The sequence below is a fragment of the Miscanthus floridulus genome, chromosome 3 (genome assembly GCF_019320115.1).
Source record: "Miscanthus floridulus cultivar M001 chromosome 3, ASM1932011v1, whole genome shotgun sequence".
Classification (NCBI taxonomy): Eukaryota; Viridiplantae; Streptophyta; class Magnoliopsida; order Poales; family Poaceae; genus Miscanthus; species Miscanthus floridulus.
This window is the reverse complement of record NC_089582.1, coordinates 45,914,784-45,931,648: the sequence shown is the minus strand read 5'-3', so window position 1 is coordinate 45,931,648 and position 16,865 is coordinate 45,914,784. Positions and strand designations below refer to the sequence as shown.

Genomic DNA, 16,865 nt, shown 5'->3' with positions numbered 1-16,865 from the left:
TATTTCTGATGCTCATAAAAATCTGAGAAAATTGCAGTAGCATACTACTACCCTCGAAAGACTACCATAAAAATTTCATGGCATTTGGATAAGTAAACTATCCTACACAAAAATGACAAGTTATAGCATAAAAATGATCATGAAATTACTTTGTACTATGAAAAGTGTCAACCAATAGATTTAGTATTTTTCCTAAGTTCTAAACAGTCAATAATAACTGTACAAAAATTACCACATGCATGTTTTATACAAATTTTGCTCTCTAGCAAAAATAACAAAATTCAGCCAGTAAAGGTACTTGAACTACACCTCAAAATTTTTCCACAGCACATGCATGAAATATATTTTTCCTAGGAAGTACATTACATAATAAGATTAACAACCTTGAAATCATATTTTTCTGAAGTCTATAGATTTTTCTACATATTTTTCAAGTTATCAGCAATATCCATGATTAAATAAAATCCTACAGAAAAATATCTCAAAAATGACATGCAATAATTTTCCCAAGTAGATCTGTTGACAAGGAACCTAGCAAAATTTGTTTCAACAAATTTGGAGTAAGTTTGAGTATCCAAACATTTTGCAAACCATTTCTGTTTTCAAATAATAAAGAATAAATGGAAAACAATTCTTTAAAACTCTACTGGGCCGGCCCGCTGGAAACGAACTGGCCCACTACTGTGCGCACACACACATGGCCCAGAACGGCGCAGCCCAGCCTGGCTCTCCTCGGCTCGGCGACTGACATGCGGGACCTGCGCGTCAGCGAGAGGAAACAGGGGAAGGAGGGAGACGACGGCGCGGCAGCCGTGAAATTCACCGACGGCGAGCTCTCCGGTGAACCCGACGGCACCGGCGTGCTCTACGTGAAGAACCGCGTCGATTGGTACTCTACCCTTGCTCTCTACTGACCCCTAAGCACCCCAGCCATGGAGCACGGCGGCAATGGCGGTCGCGGCGGCGCTGCGCGAGGTACGCCGGCCAACTCCGGCTAGGAAGGGGCGCGAAAAGTGGAGCGGGAGCTTCACTGAGCTCGTGCGGTGGTCGTGCGCGCGAAAAGATAGCTGGAAGAAAGACGGAGGGCAAGGTCCACGGAGCGGAGCGCTCCGGTGAGCTCAGCCACAACTCCGGCGAGAGATTCCCAGGGAGAGGGAGCTTCTCGCTGCTTACCGAGGCGAGCACGAGGTGCGCGAAGATGAGTCGGAGATGCGGGCGAGATGGAGGGCTCAATGGCAAGCTAGGACGGCCGGGCGAGCTTGCTCCGGCGAGGCGCGGTGCGCGGTGGCTATGACGGGCGCGCGGTGAGAGGCAGAGAGGCAGCGCGAGAGAGAAATGCGGGGCGCTGGAATGCGGTGGGCGCGCGGGGTGCTCAAGACTCGGCCAGCAGCGTCAGGAAGCCCGTGGCGCGTGGCCGCGCGGTCAGGAGCTCGGCGACGGGTGGCGCCACGCGGCGGTCGGCTTCTGCCGGCGTCAGGGCGCAGGCGCGCGAGTGCGGGCGAGCGGGGGCGCGGCGTGGGCCTGGGCTGGCGAGGCGGCTGCTGGGCCAAGGCGGAGCGCGGAAGCAGGCCAGCGCGGTGCGGGGCTGGGCTGGCTTCGGCTGGCGGGCCAGAAGCGAGGCGCAAGGCCCACGAAGGTAAAACCAGATTTTTTTTTAAATTAATTTGAATCCCTTTTTCATTCAAACGAATTTTTGGACTAAATTAAAGCAGTTTCAAACTTTGGACCAAAAAGGAAAGTTGCTCAAAATTTTATCCTCTACAACTTTGATTACATGACCAAAGTCCAATTTCTTATAGATTTTGAATTACAAAATCAAAGTCAAATTTTAACTCAAAACCCTAATTTTGGGGAATTATTTTTAAAGCAAAATTTGGCAATAATTCAAATACAAACCTTGCTCCAAAAATTGTGCTAAACAATTCTAGCTGATTTACAATCATAACCAAACAGTTTCTACTAAACTAGCAAGCAAAATCAGGGCAAAACAACTATAATAAGTGTATGTACCATTTACGTTTCACAAACATGTTTCGTATGTTTCGAAGTAATGTGTCAGTTGTTATATGCAAGATTATGCATGTATGATTTGGATGCTTGATGATGCATGATATGCGTGATTTGCAGTGCCTAAATGCAGGCATAACACCGGGGTGTTACACCCGGCCGCCTCCCTCCCTCCTCGACCTCGTTCAAGGTAATGACGCACTTTTTATTTTTATTTGAATGGTGGATAGGAATATTATGAATGAGAGTTAAGGTTAGGAGAAAAATTATGTTTAGAAACTATGGGCTATGGTTTGAAGGAAGATATTAGTTTGATTTTGTCAAAGTTAAGATTAATTATTTAGTTAGAAGTTGTTTACCATTTATATTTTTGTTGCTATAAGCGTTGGTTATATTATTTTAGTTGCAATACAAATGATTATATTTTATATTAACTTGGGTTGTTTTGATTGATGTTTAATTTAAACCATTTTATTAGATGGAAGACATGTTTTGGGAGCAGTTGTGGCTAAAATGGGGTCGTCCTAGAGAATTGTACTCCGATAATCTAGCAAACATGCCCTCATCCCTCCTGAACTCCATGTCCCTAACTGTGACTGTGGTCATCTGGCCGACGTGTTTCAATCGAGACATCCAGACACAGCAGCTCATTGCTTCTACACATGCAGTCGTTTTAATATAAGTAATTATTTTCGTATGTTTTTTTCATTGGTATTACTAGGTTACTAATATTTTGTTGGAATTTTATTGTGTAGGTCCATGAGAGGTGCTTTTTCTTTCAGTGGATCGATGGTGCAGACAAGTTTGACCCCAGGTACCTCCTTTTCGACGATTGATGGAGATGGTGACATCCATGAGAGCACTTAGAGCGGTGGGTTCCACCTCTCCCTAACCTCCCTCCAATGACGGCTAAGGAGAAGCACTTAGCCGTAGTTAGACAACTCGATGAACATCCTCTGTGCGATTGCGGAGATTGAGCTGTGATAAACCCTAAGAATATGTTAGAGTTTGTGTGTCCAAACAAGCATGAAGTAAGTGCAAAGTGTATGTGTTGAAATGTTGAGCTATATGTGTTCATATACTAATGTCACCTTATTTAGGTGTATTCAATGGTGAAGTGTCGTTTCAAGGAGTGGTTGTACGGTTCTAAGAACCAATGGCTAGAAGAACCTCCAAAGGCAAAGTAAAAGAAGAAAGAAAGGTTAATTTACAAAACACCTCCAGTCAAGTGCGAATATGGTGTTAAATCCAACTATGGTCTAGTCCCTTCGGAGCTTAGAATAGGCCATTATTGCGGCCATATGGTTGACTATGATGAGGTTGGTTATTTTTATGGTAACCGTGAAATCGTATTTTGTTTCTTTTGCTAAGACATACATGATATAATTTTTCGTTTGAACAGAGCACTAGGAAATATAGGTGGGAATGTTATGATGGCCAAGCTAAGTTCTTGGATGAACTGAAGGGGAAGCAAGTAATTGCACAGAAGAGGGGATATGGACCTGACTACATCAACCTTTTCGTTAAACATCACAAAGACAAGATGCGTGAGTTTGCTAGACAGCGCAGTATTTCTAACCCGATCGATGTTGGACTTGACAAATGGGGATTGGAGAGATGAATGACGTTAGAGGAGGAGAAGGCAAAAAAGGAGGCAAGGGAGGAGACAAGAGTACAGATGTAGGTCGTGAACGAGCATGTTGTTGCATTATGTGCCAGAGAGTGCTTGAAAGCCTTTTTTTCATTGCCTGATTCTAAATGTAATATAATCGCATTGCTAACTGATTGTATTTTATACATGAAAGGATTGGATGCAGCGAGGGATATGCTGTAGAGGTGGCTCGTGCAAGGTACAAGGAAAAGAAGTTAGATGAGCACAGAAAGTGAGCTGGTCGCACCGTTGAATCACCGATTGTGTTGTCTGATGAGGGAGGCAAGGATGAGGACGACACTGCTAGAGACAGCGAGCTCATTGCTCTAGCAGAGGTGGGCTTACAGGAGGAGGAGGCTGAGGACGACACTGATAAACTAAGCGAGCTCATCGCTCTAGTAGAGGCGGGCTTGCAGGCGGAGGAGGATGACGACGCATTCTTCACTTAGGCCACAAAGGCCGTAGATGAAGCGAAGGCCGCTTACGACAAGCGACATGGAGGTTAGAGCAATGTAGGTGAGCCTAGCCACATGAACGAGGAGGAAGAGAACGCGTTCTTGTCTCAGGCCGCAGATGAAGCAGAGGCTACTTACTACAGGCGAAAGGCAGATCAGGGCAATGCAGGTGAGCCTAGCCATTGCAACAGGGTTGTGGTTGAGGATTGGTACTCGAACGACGAGTTGCTTACTCAGTATGTTTCTAACTGAGGGTTTTTTATTGCGCCGTCTGTTAGTTCCATATTTTCTTAATGATCAATGTAGCTATGTACTAGAAATTCTATTGTGTTGTCTTATATTCCATTTGAACTATTGATGTATTGTACCCATATATCATGTACTCGGATTACGCATGGTCGATCTTAAGTGATCACATTTGTTTGTATCATGCGTTGAGAATTTCTAAAACGAACATAATCGAGTGAAACTATCTTGAATATAGGGCCATAGCCCACTGGTTCTACCATGCCATAGCCCAGGTTTTGCCGCGCCATAGTCCAGGACGCAGTAGTGACACGCCATATCCCACGCACGCAGCAGTGACGCGGACAGAAAACGACCAGCCTCAATTGAGCTGCTATCGGTGCTGTAAACAACTACAAGTGCTACCATGACCATGTGCAAGTTGAAATGAATATGAAGCAAATAAATGGCTGACAAGTTGCCACATAACATTTTCATTAGTTCATGAGTCTGCAAGTTTCGGACGACAATATTCATTTGACATAAGTTCGACGTAACGAACTAAGTCCCAGAAATGTAAGGATCCCTCGAACGCATCTTGGAAACCTCATCATTCGGTGGAAGAAGGGGATCATCATACTCCACCTCAAGAAGGGGGTACATCTTGTGCGGCGTGGGAGGGGCCATCCTGTTACAAATTGATAAACAAAGGGTTAGATATTCAAATTAACAATATTCAAATTAACATTATGTAGCATTGCAAAATTTGAACTACTTGTTATGAAATACGAACATAATATGAAAGCACCTATTGCCCTCATCTTCTATGCCTGCTAGCCTTGTGACCAGATTCTTTGCAAACGAAGCAAAGATTCCTGCCATGGGTCTCGTTGAAGTCTCCCCTGTCATACATGTCTTCGCCATACCCTCTCATAGCGTCCATGTCCCCCTTGAGTCGCTTCTTCTTCCTCCTACCCTTCCCTACCTTCATTAGATCTAGATGTGGCATATAGTCATAACCATTATAAGGTGGCCACTGTGTCGGATCAAGGTATGGCTCGAAGCTCATCTCCCAAATACTAACAGTGTTCGAATGGAGATATAAAGGGTGACATATATGGCAGATCCTCATAGTTGTACCCACGAACCCTATAGGCCATGATCATATGAGAGCAAGGGGCATGCATGATCTGAGGACCGTTGCAACTGCACTCTACCTTTTCAAGATCAACTCAGTAGTTTCGTCCACCATAACGTTCACCGTCCAAACTTATGCCACCCTTGCCCCGTACACTAAAGATATGGCGGCGGGGTTCATATGGCTTGGCAGTGTGCTGCTTGACCAATTCATCGGCCTCCTTCAAATATTCAGCTCTGGCCTTTCCAAAACGCCCCTACTCAGCTATATTCCTTTACGCAAGTTCCCACCTCTTCACAAAATATTCGTTGCACTCATAAAAGGAGAACTCAACAATTCCAGACATAGGCAACGATCGAACTTCGGTGAATACATGGTTGAAGAACTCCGAGGAGTTAGTGGTCATGATGCCATACCTAAAACCCCCCTCGTCATATGCTAATGCCCACTGAGCCTTTTGTTCTATCTACGCCTCTAACCAAGCCTTTCCTGCTCCATTTACCATCTTGTCTAGTTCTCTCTTTGTCTCCTTAAACTGGTGCTCTGTACGTACACAACATAGAGCCTTTACCTTGTCACATGCCTCCTGCTTCCACTGACGCCGCCAGAAATTAGCGGCAAAGTGTCTCATGCACCATCTATGCACTAGAGACGGGAACCCATCTATATGCTCAGCTGTAGCATTAAGAAGCTCTAGGTGACGGTCCGAGATTAAACATATAGTGCGAGATGGGTCAAGCACTTGTACATGTATAAGCCGCATGAACCATGACCACGATTCATTGTTCTCTCCCTCTACCAAAGCAAAAACCATGGGTACTATCTAGTCCGCAGGATCAACAGTAGCAGCCATCATGAAAGTGCCCCTGTACTTTTCTATCAAGAAAGTGCCATCAACAAGTACGACTGGCCGACAAACTGGAATGCATGTTTCATTTGTGCAAACGACTAGAACACACGATAGAGGACATGCCTCAATGGGTCCCAAAAACACATCCCTCCGATGTCCACAAACCATTTCAAGTTAGGGGTGTAGTAATACATTGCACATAAGATGCGGGGCACCCTATTGTACCCTTCCTCCCAACTACCCCATCGAATCGCCAGGGCAATTTGCTTAGCACGCCAAGCCTTTCCGTACTTCACATCGTACTTAACGAATCCAGATATGGACTGTTGTAAAGAAGACAACGAAATGTTGTTATTGTCATCAATGAGCCCAAATATACAATGGGCAAGGTAACGTGTAGTGAGCTGCTGATGATTTTCCTTCCCCCTATTTGATAGGCAAGTGTGGGGTTTGATAACTTTACTTATCCTACACTTGCCATCACTCTGTCTCTTTCATGCATTTAACCTCCATATACAACTGTTTTTGCATATCACATGGTACCTCAACTCCTGGTCCGAATGAGTGACGGTGTACGGCCTATGGTGGTACACATCATAGTCCTGAAGGAAGAGCTTCATCTCTAACATAGTATTGAATATCATCCCCTTCCTAAGGGTTTCTTTCTCATGGTCATACAATGATTTCCTACACATCTAGAGACCGGTGTCACAAACTGTCATATCCGTCATGCTGACATCCCTATAGTTCGGAACGCCCCTAAAAGGTACGTTCATTGACCTTAGTTGCTCAAGCTCAGTCGCTGTGTAAGGTGGTGGTGGAACATACTGTTGTGCTTCGCTAATTCTGGCCCATGAATCATAGTGGGTATCATCTGCTATCAAATCTGTGACTAATCTACCCTGAGCCTAGATACCATGCAAAACCTCAGTTGGTACTGGTAATGGCATAGTATGAACCAGTACTGGCATGGTATCAACCGGTGTTGGCATAGCATCTGTACCTCCTTGGTCAACATCAGAATCATCTGAATCACTGCTAACTATATCACCGATCCTGTCCTCCTCCTCCTGCTCCTCCTCTACCCGTTCAAACTCATTCACATCGAAGTCATTGCTTATACAGCCTACTGTAGTTGAATAAAACTGCTCCTGCATCAACTGACCGTCCAAATCTATGTTATCCTGAGTTGCTTCCCCTTCGACCCCTAATTCTTGTTCATTGCATCCAACACCATCAATGGACGGGCCGTCCTAAACACCTTGCATCCTGTACCCATTCTCCAGCACCACCTAAGCCATGGACACATTGGAACCTTGGAGCACTGTAGTGTAGCGGGACAAGTGAGCATGGTCGCGCAAGGGCATGAGGACATAGTGTGCCCTAGTCTTCCCAGTATCAAACATCCCCTTCAGTGTGAAATCACCGTCAAACTTTATATTCAAACGGACACAAAGGTCGTTGAAGCTAGGAGGTTCATCAAACCATTCTAATTCTTCTTCCATATCCTCAAACATACCGTCTTCTCTCCTAACACTTTCTCCATATAAAACTCTAATACAACAATTCATCTGCGAAAGTATTTCAAGAAACTTCATCAAGTCGTCGAAATCGTGGTACGTAATATCCATAGTAATATTAATACCTATTCTAACTATAATTATACTAACTAATCTAATATTAGCATTTATACAAGGCTAACTACAACAACTAATTAGACTAAATTCAATTTATAACTAGACTCACTAACTGTACTAACTAAACTACCTAACTTTACTATCTATACTAACTTACTATATTACCTATACTAACTAACTATATTTTACTAATTATACTCACTTTATTTATTTTACTAACTTACTATACTAACAATGTCGATTCAATCAACAAATACACTAGGGAAGTACCTCACGGCAGTGGCGCTCGTCCTCACGGCGATGGCACACTAGACCGGGCTAGGAGGCGCGGCCGCTGGCCTTGGCAGGCCGTGGCGTGCCGGCGTTCGTGGCGCGGCGGCCGGCGTGCTCGGCGGCGGCTGAAGCGGGCGGGCGTGGGCGCGGCGGCCAGGCGGGCTTGTTGCTCGAGTAGACGGGACTGGCAGCGGGGCTTTTATTCGGCTCTACCGCGCCACGGGTCAGGGCGCGGCATTGCTGCGCCAAGATCGGTGGCGCGATAGGCCCTGCCACGTCACCGATCAGCCTTTCCAGTCGTCGCCACGTCAGCCACCCGTCGCGCCACCATGCATGGCGCGGCATAGGCTTTTCGTCGCGCCATGGCAATAGACGCGGCCAAAAGTGTTAGTTTTGAAAAAAAAACAATGTTAGATTTAAAATTAGTTTACAAAAAATGTTAAATTAAAAAAAATCAGCTTGCCCAGGGTGTGGCTTTGGGGTTCTTTTTTTGACTTGCACGGCTTCGGGGTTGGGGCAGCGAGCTGTAGCCTGTGTGGGAACATATTTGTTGTATTTCTCTAATGGTTTGTAAAATCTGGCTTGCAAAATATAGAAAATAATTTTATATCAGAAATCCAAAACTATTTCTAAATCATACCAACCGCTTTTTTTTACTTTTATCTCTAGTACATTTGCATTGATAACCCTGTCGTACTCCTTATTTTTCCCCTATGTCATTTCACCTCTTTGGCCGATCAATACACACGCTATCGGATCAATTTTCCAAGCGCGTAAAGATGAGGTGAGATAGGGAGTTGTTGGAGAGCTGTTTTTTTAGTATTATTACTAAAAGATCAAGATGGGGAGTGGAGTTTAGAGATGTTCTAAGCGCAAGTAACCCATGGATGAATACGGAGGTGGGAGAATGTGGGAAAAGAATAAGGTTTGTAACGTAAACGTACAAGAGTGAAAAAAATAAAATAATTAGGATGACTTATAAAAATAATTCATGACTCATGATACAATATCCAATCTGTCAATATAGAGGCAGAATAAAAAGAAAACATATGTTTCCAGTACAAATATAAATTAGAAAAAATATAAAAATGGTCGAAATAATTTTAAAATAGTGCGGGATTTCCGATGCAAAATTATTTTTGACTTTTTAAAAGCTATAAATACTGAAAATGATAGGAGAAAGCCAACAAATATATTTTCTACAGTATTTTTTAACTACTCGAAAAACAAATTTATCAAATTTTCTTTTATTCCAGACGAGGCCCGCGCCCGCCGCCGCCGCCGACGGAGGCGCCGCATCACTCTTCTGCCCGGCGCGCTCGGGACCCGAACTGCGCGCACCCCGTCCACCGCTGACCGCTCGTTCGTCAGCTTTCACCGGGGCGCATGAGCCCCCGGTCTATGCTACTCCACCGGCGCCCCTGGCCCTGCCGCCTGCGCCGCTCGTTGCCCCGTGCACTCCGCGCGCCACGGGAATGGCCAACCGGGACATTTATCGGTTTGCCCACCGTCCCCTCTTCCCTTATCTTCTATTTCTCTTCTCTTTCCGCTCTGCCTCTCTCCCTTTCTCTCCGGCTTCCGATTGGGGATTGTTTATTGGCTTCTGGTTTTAATCAGTTACTGTATTTGCATGTTCAGGTATGTTATTCCACTAGAATTGCTAGGTGCATTAGCGCTCAGTGATAGTTATGCATTTATCATTGAAATATTAAAGCGTATATATATGCTTTTAGGAGAGTAAAACTCGATTACCTTACAATGTGTGTTACATATATATTAATATAGTTGTGGAATTCTAGCACAATACCTTATCCAATAATCATATGGTTCTTTTTTGGCCTCTGCTCGCATAATCAGATGACCTCCACTTTAGCTTAAGAGCTGTGGAATTCTAGCACAATACATTATCCAACAATCATAAGGTTCCTTTTGGCCTTTGCTCGCATAATCAGATGACCTCCACTTTAGCTTAAGATGCTAGATATGTTGATTTGATCGTTTTGCTTCTTATGCTCGTGGAATCAGATTCTTTGCTACAGCCGGTTGGTGATACAATCATTCAATAGATGGATCTTGTGAAAACTTGATTTCATAGGACTGATTCTAGGGTGAGTCTATTGAATGGGAGTAGGGAGTTATTAGACAGACGTATGCAATTATGAATTTGAGATGTTTACACAAACCAAATACAAGTGGAGGAGGGAGCACCGATACAATCATGTCAAAGTTGTGGAGTGTCTTCTTTCTACTTTGATCCAATGCCCGTGTTCCCAACCAGTCAATAGGAATTAGGATCTCATGTTATTCAGAGAATCCAAAAACTCCTTGGACTTTTGTCAAAAACAAATTACTGAAACTGAATGCCACTGCATAACCAAGGGATTCAGGCTTTCGGGTCCACATTGCAAAATATGTGCCGTCTTCACTTTTCTGATGTTTATTATGAATGCGTCCTCTGAAAATTGAGTTCACTCTGCAGGTTCCTTCTGTATTTGTATAACCTATAAAGGTCTCAGCGCCCTTCAGTATGATTTGGTTGGCAAAGGATGTTTTCTCTAGGATAATGACAGTTTAGCTTCTGGTTCATCTTATTGTCTGGTGGATCTTTTTTATACCGTGATAAAATGGGAAAGCACTCAGCTGAATCTGGGGTTAGTATGCTGTTGCATGGAGACTTGGATATACAAATAATTGAAGCAAAATGTCTCCCCAATATGGATCTCATGACAGAAAGGATGCGAAAATGCTTTACTGGGTATGGAGCTTGCAGCACTGATTGTGGGAAGTCGGAGAACACCCACCCAGACATGAGGAAGATCATCACTAGTGATCCGTATGTTTCAGTTTGTCTCTCAGGAGCAACGGTGGCACAAACTCGAGTCATTCCCAACTCGGAGAACCCTAAATGGGATGAACATTTCTATGTTCAAGTTGCTCATTCAGTTAGCAGAATTGAGTTTCTTGTAAAGGACAACGATGTTTTTGGGGCAGAGCTTATCGGTGTGGCTTCAATACCAGTTGAGCACATCACACCAGGTGATATGGTCGGTGGCTGGTTTCCAATTTCTGGTCAGTACAGTAATCCTATGAAGCCATCTCCTGAGCTGCATTTAAATATCCAGTATAAGCCAATCGACATGAACCCACTATACAAGGATGGAGTTGGTGCTGATGGCCCTCAGAGTGTTGGTGTCCCAAATGCATATTTCCCTCTTAGGAAGGGTGGCAGGGTCACACTATATCAAGATGCTCATGTTCCTGACAATTTTCAACCTCAGATTGAGATGGATGGTGGGAGGACATATGAACAAAACAAATGCTGGGAAGATATTTGTCATGCAATCATTGAGGCTCATCACCTTATCTACATAGTCGGCTGGTCCTTGTATCATCCTGTGAAGCTTGTAAGGGAGTCAACAAAACCTGTTCCCAATGGAAACCCTGTCACCATTGGGGAAATTTTGAAGCGCAAAGTTCAAGAAGGAGTCCGTGTTATAGTGTTGCTTTGGGATGACAAAACATCACATGACAAATTTCTCTTAAAAACAGTAGGATTCTTTCCTCCCATAGAACCTCTTCATTTCCTACTTTGCTGAAATGGATAAATATCCTCTAGTCCAACTGGTTAGAGCGTTCCGGCGGCACTCCTCAGGTCCTGGGTTCGACTCTCCGTGGGAGCGAATTTCAGGCTGGGGTTAAAAAAATCCCCTCGTCTGTCCCACGCCAAAGCACAGGTCTAAGGACCGGCCCGTTCTCACAGGGCGACGATGCCGCTGTGTAAGGGTGGGGCAGGGGTTCGGGGGTTTTCTAGGCCTACGTGAGAAGGTCTTCTTCTTAATGCAATGCCTGGGGGTGGTCATACCCTCGCAGGTCCAGTTTTTTTTTTATTTCACTATTTTGCTTAAATGGTTGTCAAGAGGTAGACAGATAGCAAACAAGGACTAGATAGTACTCTTGTCTAATTACTAGGTGATAATGATGAATGGAAGAATATAATAACTGAAAAGGTAGAGGTATTTTGAGGATGTGTAATTCCTTATGGTCAATGTCCCTGGTGTCTCCTAAGATTGTTGTCAAGATGAATACACAAAGAACTAAGCTAATAAGGTCAATTGTTAAACTATTTAAACCTGCATATGTTGTGTCTTTTTATTCTTCTTTGTTATTTATGTTGAATTTTCGGTTTATTCTGTAATTATTTATATTTTTCTATCTTAATATAATGATAATCAGTCATCTGTGTTTTTCTTGAAAAAAATTATGAACAAGATAAGCCTAAAGAAGAATAGAATGCAAACTGCAAGTTTCAGTTACTGCTCTTATTGTTTTGACTATTAGTGCATGTTTGTTGCTTCCTTTAGAGAAGAATAGTCTGATAGAAATGATGTAGGTGGAATGCAGGATGGTCTCATGCATACACATGATGAAGAAGCTCGAAAATATTTCAGGCATTCAGGTGTCCATTGTGTGCTGTCTCCTCGCTATGCTAGCAACAAACTTAGCATTTTCAAGCAGCAGGTTTGGATATTGTTTCTCCCTTGTTGTTACATACATGTACACTGAATTGCTACATTGCTGGTTTCATCGTATCAAGCACTCATTCTTATTGTCTCTGTTAGTCCTTTGTCCTCTCATGTACATTGTGACTCACTCTCCACATCCTGTGCATTGTCCTCCAAAACATAAACCTACATTTTGAGCTGATAGAATGTTGAACTTGTACAGAAGATGCCCACTTGCATTTTATTAAAGCTGTATATACTTTTTGGTTCGAATAAAAAGTTGCGAGTTAGTGATAAAGTTGGCAGTTTGATATATATGCTGCTGAAAAACGAAGACTCAAATTCGCATTGTGTATGTTATAGCATTCTTGTGGAGAAACCTTGGGTAGAAAAAAGTGATGAACTGTTGGCTAGGTATATGAGCACGCTGCTTGCATAGTGCTCTTGGTGAGTCTCCTTAACTGAATTTGAATACAGAAGTATTCGTAATGAAGTTCTGGGTTTGGAGTTAGAATCCGTAGTTCATACGTCCTACTTATTTTATAGCACTTACACCCTTACCTCTGAGTTCTGTAACACTTACTACTAGTATATCTTAAAAAAACAAGTTATCTTCTCCAGGTTGTAGGAACTTTATTTACACACCATCAGAAATGTGTCATTGTAGACACCCAAGCCACAGGAAACAATCGAAAAATAACTGCTTTTATTGGTGGTCTAGACTTGTGTGATGGCAGATATGATACACCTGAACACAGGCTTTTCAAGGATTTAGATACTATTTTCAAGGATGATTTCCACAACCCCACATTCCCTGTAAGTTCTCTACCATCTATTTTTTCCTCTCCAACTATTTTGCTGACTCTCTTACAGAACTTTCTATGCTAGTATTGATAAAGTCAGCATCATGACAGGTTAATAAGCATGGACCCAGACAGCCATGGCATGATTTACATTGTAAAATCGAGGGTCCTGCTGCATATGATATACTTACAAACTTTGAACAGAGATGGAGAAAATCTGCAAAATGGAAAGTCAGTGTCAGAAGAGCTGTGAGTTGGCATCATGATACATTGGTAAAAATTGATAGGATGTCATGGATTGTTTCCCCCTCTGCAGATGAATTAAATGCACATGTTGTTGAAGAAAAAGATCCTGAAAATTGGCATGTACAGGTACAATGAGTTATTCATATTGGGATCAATGTAACAGCTCTATTCTATTATTACTCTACTAGGTTGTAGATTTGTTTATCTTCTCATATTTGGTTAGGTTTTCCGATCAATTGATTCAGGATCTGTAAAAGGATTCCCAAAACTTGTTCAAGAGGCTGAATCCCAGGTATGATCCATTTCAGCGAATAGCCATGGAATGTGAATTTGTTTTAATGGAGACCTGGCATAATTAATTTAAAAAACATTAAAATGCAAGCTTTCTATCTGTAAGATGCTGTTGTACCCTTTTGTTGTGCAGAATCTTGTCTGTGCAAAGAATCTGCAGATAGACAAAAGCATACACAATGCATATGTTAAAGCGATCAGATCTGCGCAGCACTTTGTCTATATTGAAAATCAGTACTTTATTGGGTCTTCATACTACTGGTCTGCACACCGAAGTGCAGGTAACAAGTTGACTGTTAGCTACATGAATTACTTTTGTTTTGTTCTCGCTTGTTCTTAATCCTCCCATTTGTACCACCATTCCCTCTACATCAGGACTTGCTTTTTGGATCTTGTAATATTTGTTGCTTCAGTTTCCACTATTAGACATATAACCTAGTTTAGTTCTAGATCTGTCATTACAAGCAAATAACGACCTTATTTTAGCACTCGTAAGTATTGACTGAGGAATAATTGAACCTTTTACCACTTATCCAAGGTAAAAAGAAAGAGCATAAATATGACTGGTTTGATTGCATAAGGTGATGGAAGAAACTAGTAATATGTAATGCATATACCATTTGATGCATTTTTCTATATCAAGATCACTAAGGCGAATCCAACTTATGATTTGAACTGCTCTTTTGGCAACAGGTGCTGAGAACCTAATACCAATTGAATTGGCCATAAAGATTGCAAGAAAGATTAAGGCAAAGGAAAGGTTTGCAGCATACATTGTTATACCGATGTGGCCTGAAGGCAATCCAACAACTGCTGCTATGCAGGAGATACTCTATTGGCAGGTTGGCTCCTCGTCATGGTCGCATTTTCATTGAAAATATTTGATGCACTGTTTTTTCCCTTATGTTTTTTTTTTCATTGCTTCCATTTTATCTCTTCAAGGGGCATACCATGTCCATGATGTACAAGATCGTCGCAGATGCTCTACGAAAGGAGGGTCTACATGAAAGCCATCCACAGGAGTACCTGAACTTCTATTGCCTTGGCAAGCGTGAAGTCTTGAATGAAGTTTCGTCGACAAACAATTCCAATGAGAACTCTGCACTGGTAACTACACTGCATTCTTGAATAAGTTGCTCAAATGTGCTATTTAACTAGATCTGTTTTACAAGGATAGACTGACTTCCTTTCTTTTCTTCCAGCGTTTGGCCCAGAAGTTCAGGAGGTTCATGATCTATGTGCACTCAAAAGGGATGATTATCGACGACGAGTACGTGCTCATCGGATCAGCTAACATAAACCAGAGATCCATGGACGGCTCACGGGACACAGAGATCGCCATGGGTGCGTACCAGCCTCACTACAGCTGGGCTGGAAGCGGCAGCCCTCCAAGAGGACAGGCACGTCTCTCCTCTGTATGGAATTCTTTGCACCACAGATAGCGCTGAAGCACATAAGCCATAACACATGTGCCGGTTGCATTGCTGTTCATCTGCAGGTGTATGGGTACAGGATGTCTCTTTGGGCGGAGCACCTGGGCACAGTGGAGGAGTGTTTCCGCCGGCCAGAGTCCGAGGAGTGCGTGCAGCGGGTGAACCAGATGGCAGATGACAACTGGGCGTGCTATGTCTCGCCACAGATGGTGGATATGAAGGGCCACCTCATGAAGTACCCCGTGAGGGTTGAACAAGATGGGACGGTGGGACTGCTGCCTGGGCAGGAGAGCTTCCCAGATGTCGGTGGCAAGGTGCTGGGCACGCACTCGTCGCTCCCCAATGCGTTGACGACGTGAGTTGAATGGAGCTTGAAGAAGCTCGAAGGTGGCACATGGAGAGCTGAAGCTCTGCTCGTCAGAATCATTGGACGTGGTCCAACAAGTGGTTGATACTTGGGAAAGTTGTTGGTCGATTTCTAGCTTTAAGGCTGTAATGTATGATATGATGAAAAAGTGTATGTATGTATGTATTATACATTATGATGAAAAGAGACGTGCATGGTAACGGTTTTGCATATGGCAATATTATTCTTTGGCCATTGCAATTTCGTTGGGGCTCAATGCCATCTTTGCTTAAATTAGCTTCTGATAACAGCTGATGATATTGAGGCTAAAAACCTTAAGTAAAGATCTTTTCTCGACTAAAAAACAGGGATCTGGATTACTGGATAGAGTTCTGGTTAAGATGTTGGAATACAAGACCATTTGGCACTTCAGTTCCCGTCGTTCTTGCTGTGTGTGTTCGAATCATATGATTTCAGGGAAAGATGTTGCAAGGTCCAAGGATAGGTTAGTACTGAAATTCAGACTAAACTGCGTTCATGCTATGTATGTTCGAATCATATGATTTCAGGGAAAAAATGTTGCAACGTCCAAGGACAGGTTAGTACTGAATTCAGACTAAACTGAATATGTGCAAACCGAAGATGGTTTCTTTGGAAAGGAGATGAGAATACTAATGGAGGCCACTGCCTAGTAAATTGGCCGACCAACTGCATGCCCAAGGACTTGGGGGAATGGGGGTGCCAGACTTAGAGAGATTTGGGAGAGCGTTGTGCCTCCGATGGCTATGGCAGGAATGGACGGATGACTCCAAACCGTGGGTGGCAACGGAAGTACCAATTAAGGATATAGATCACCTCCTGTTCAATGCCTCCACCACGGTCACAATTGGCAATGGACACAAAGCTCGGTTCTGGCACCACGTCTAGCTAGAAGGGGAGGCTCCCAGATTTCTAGCTCCTAACCTGTTCAAGCTGGCATGCAGAAAAAATAGGACGGTTAGCCAGGAA

General features: G+C 43.3%; 1 protein-coding gene across 4 annotated transcripts; it reads left to right on the top strand.

Moving 5' to 3' along the window:
* Window positions 1–9,506: 9,506 nt before the first annotated feature.
* LOC136541622 (phospholipase D delta-like) lies at window positions 9,507–16,145 on the top strand. Of its 4 annotated transcripts, XM_066533599.1 has the most exons (11): window positions 9,784–9,874; window positions 10,716–11,784; window positions 12,638–12,754; window positions 13,360–13,554; window positions 13,653–13,913; window positions 14,011–14,079; window positions 14,212–14,359; window positions 14,772–14,920; window positions 15,021–15,185; window positions 15,281–15,478; window positions 15,577–16,145. In XM_066533599.1, the coding sequence occupies exons 2-11, from the start codon at window positions 10,861–10,863 to the stop codon at window positions 15,868–15,870; spliced, it is 2,520 nt and encodes an 839-aa protein (XP_066389696.1). In that variant the 5' UTR covers window positions 9,784–9,874; window positions 10,716–10,860; the 3' UTR covers window positions 15,871–16,145. The 4 variants fall into 4 exon arrangements, with proteins under 4 accessions (XP_066389697.1, XP_066389696.1, XP_066389699.1 ...); XM_066533600.1 differs by lacking the exons at window positions 9,784–9,874; window positions 10,716–11,784 and adding an exon at window positions 9,507–9,734 and having other exon boundaries at window positions 12,627–12,754; window positions 15,577–16,143; XM_066533602.1 differs by lacking the exon at window positions 10,716–11,784 and having other exon boundaries at window positions 9,855–9,874; window positions 12,627–12,754; window positions 15,577–16,142.
* Window positions 16,146–16,865: the final 720 nt, after the last annotated feature.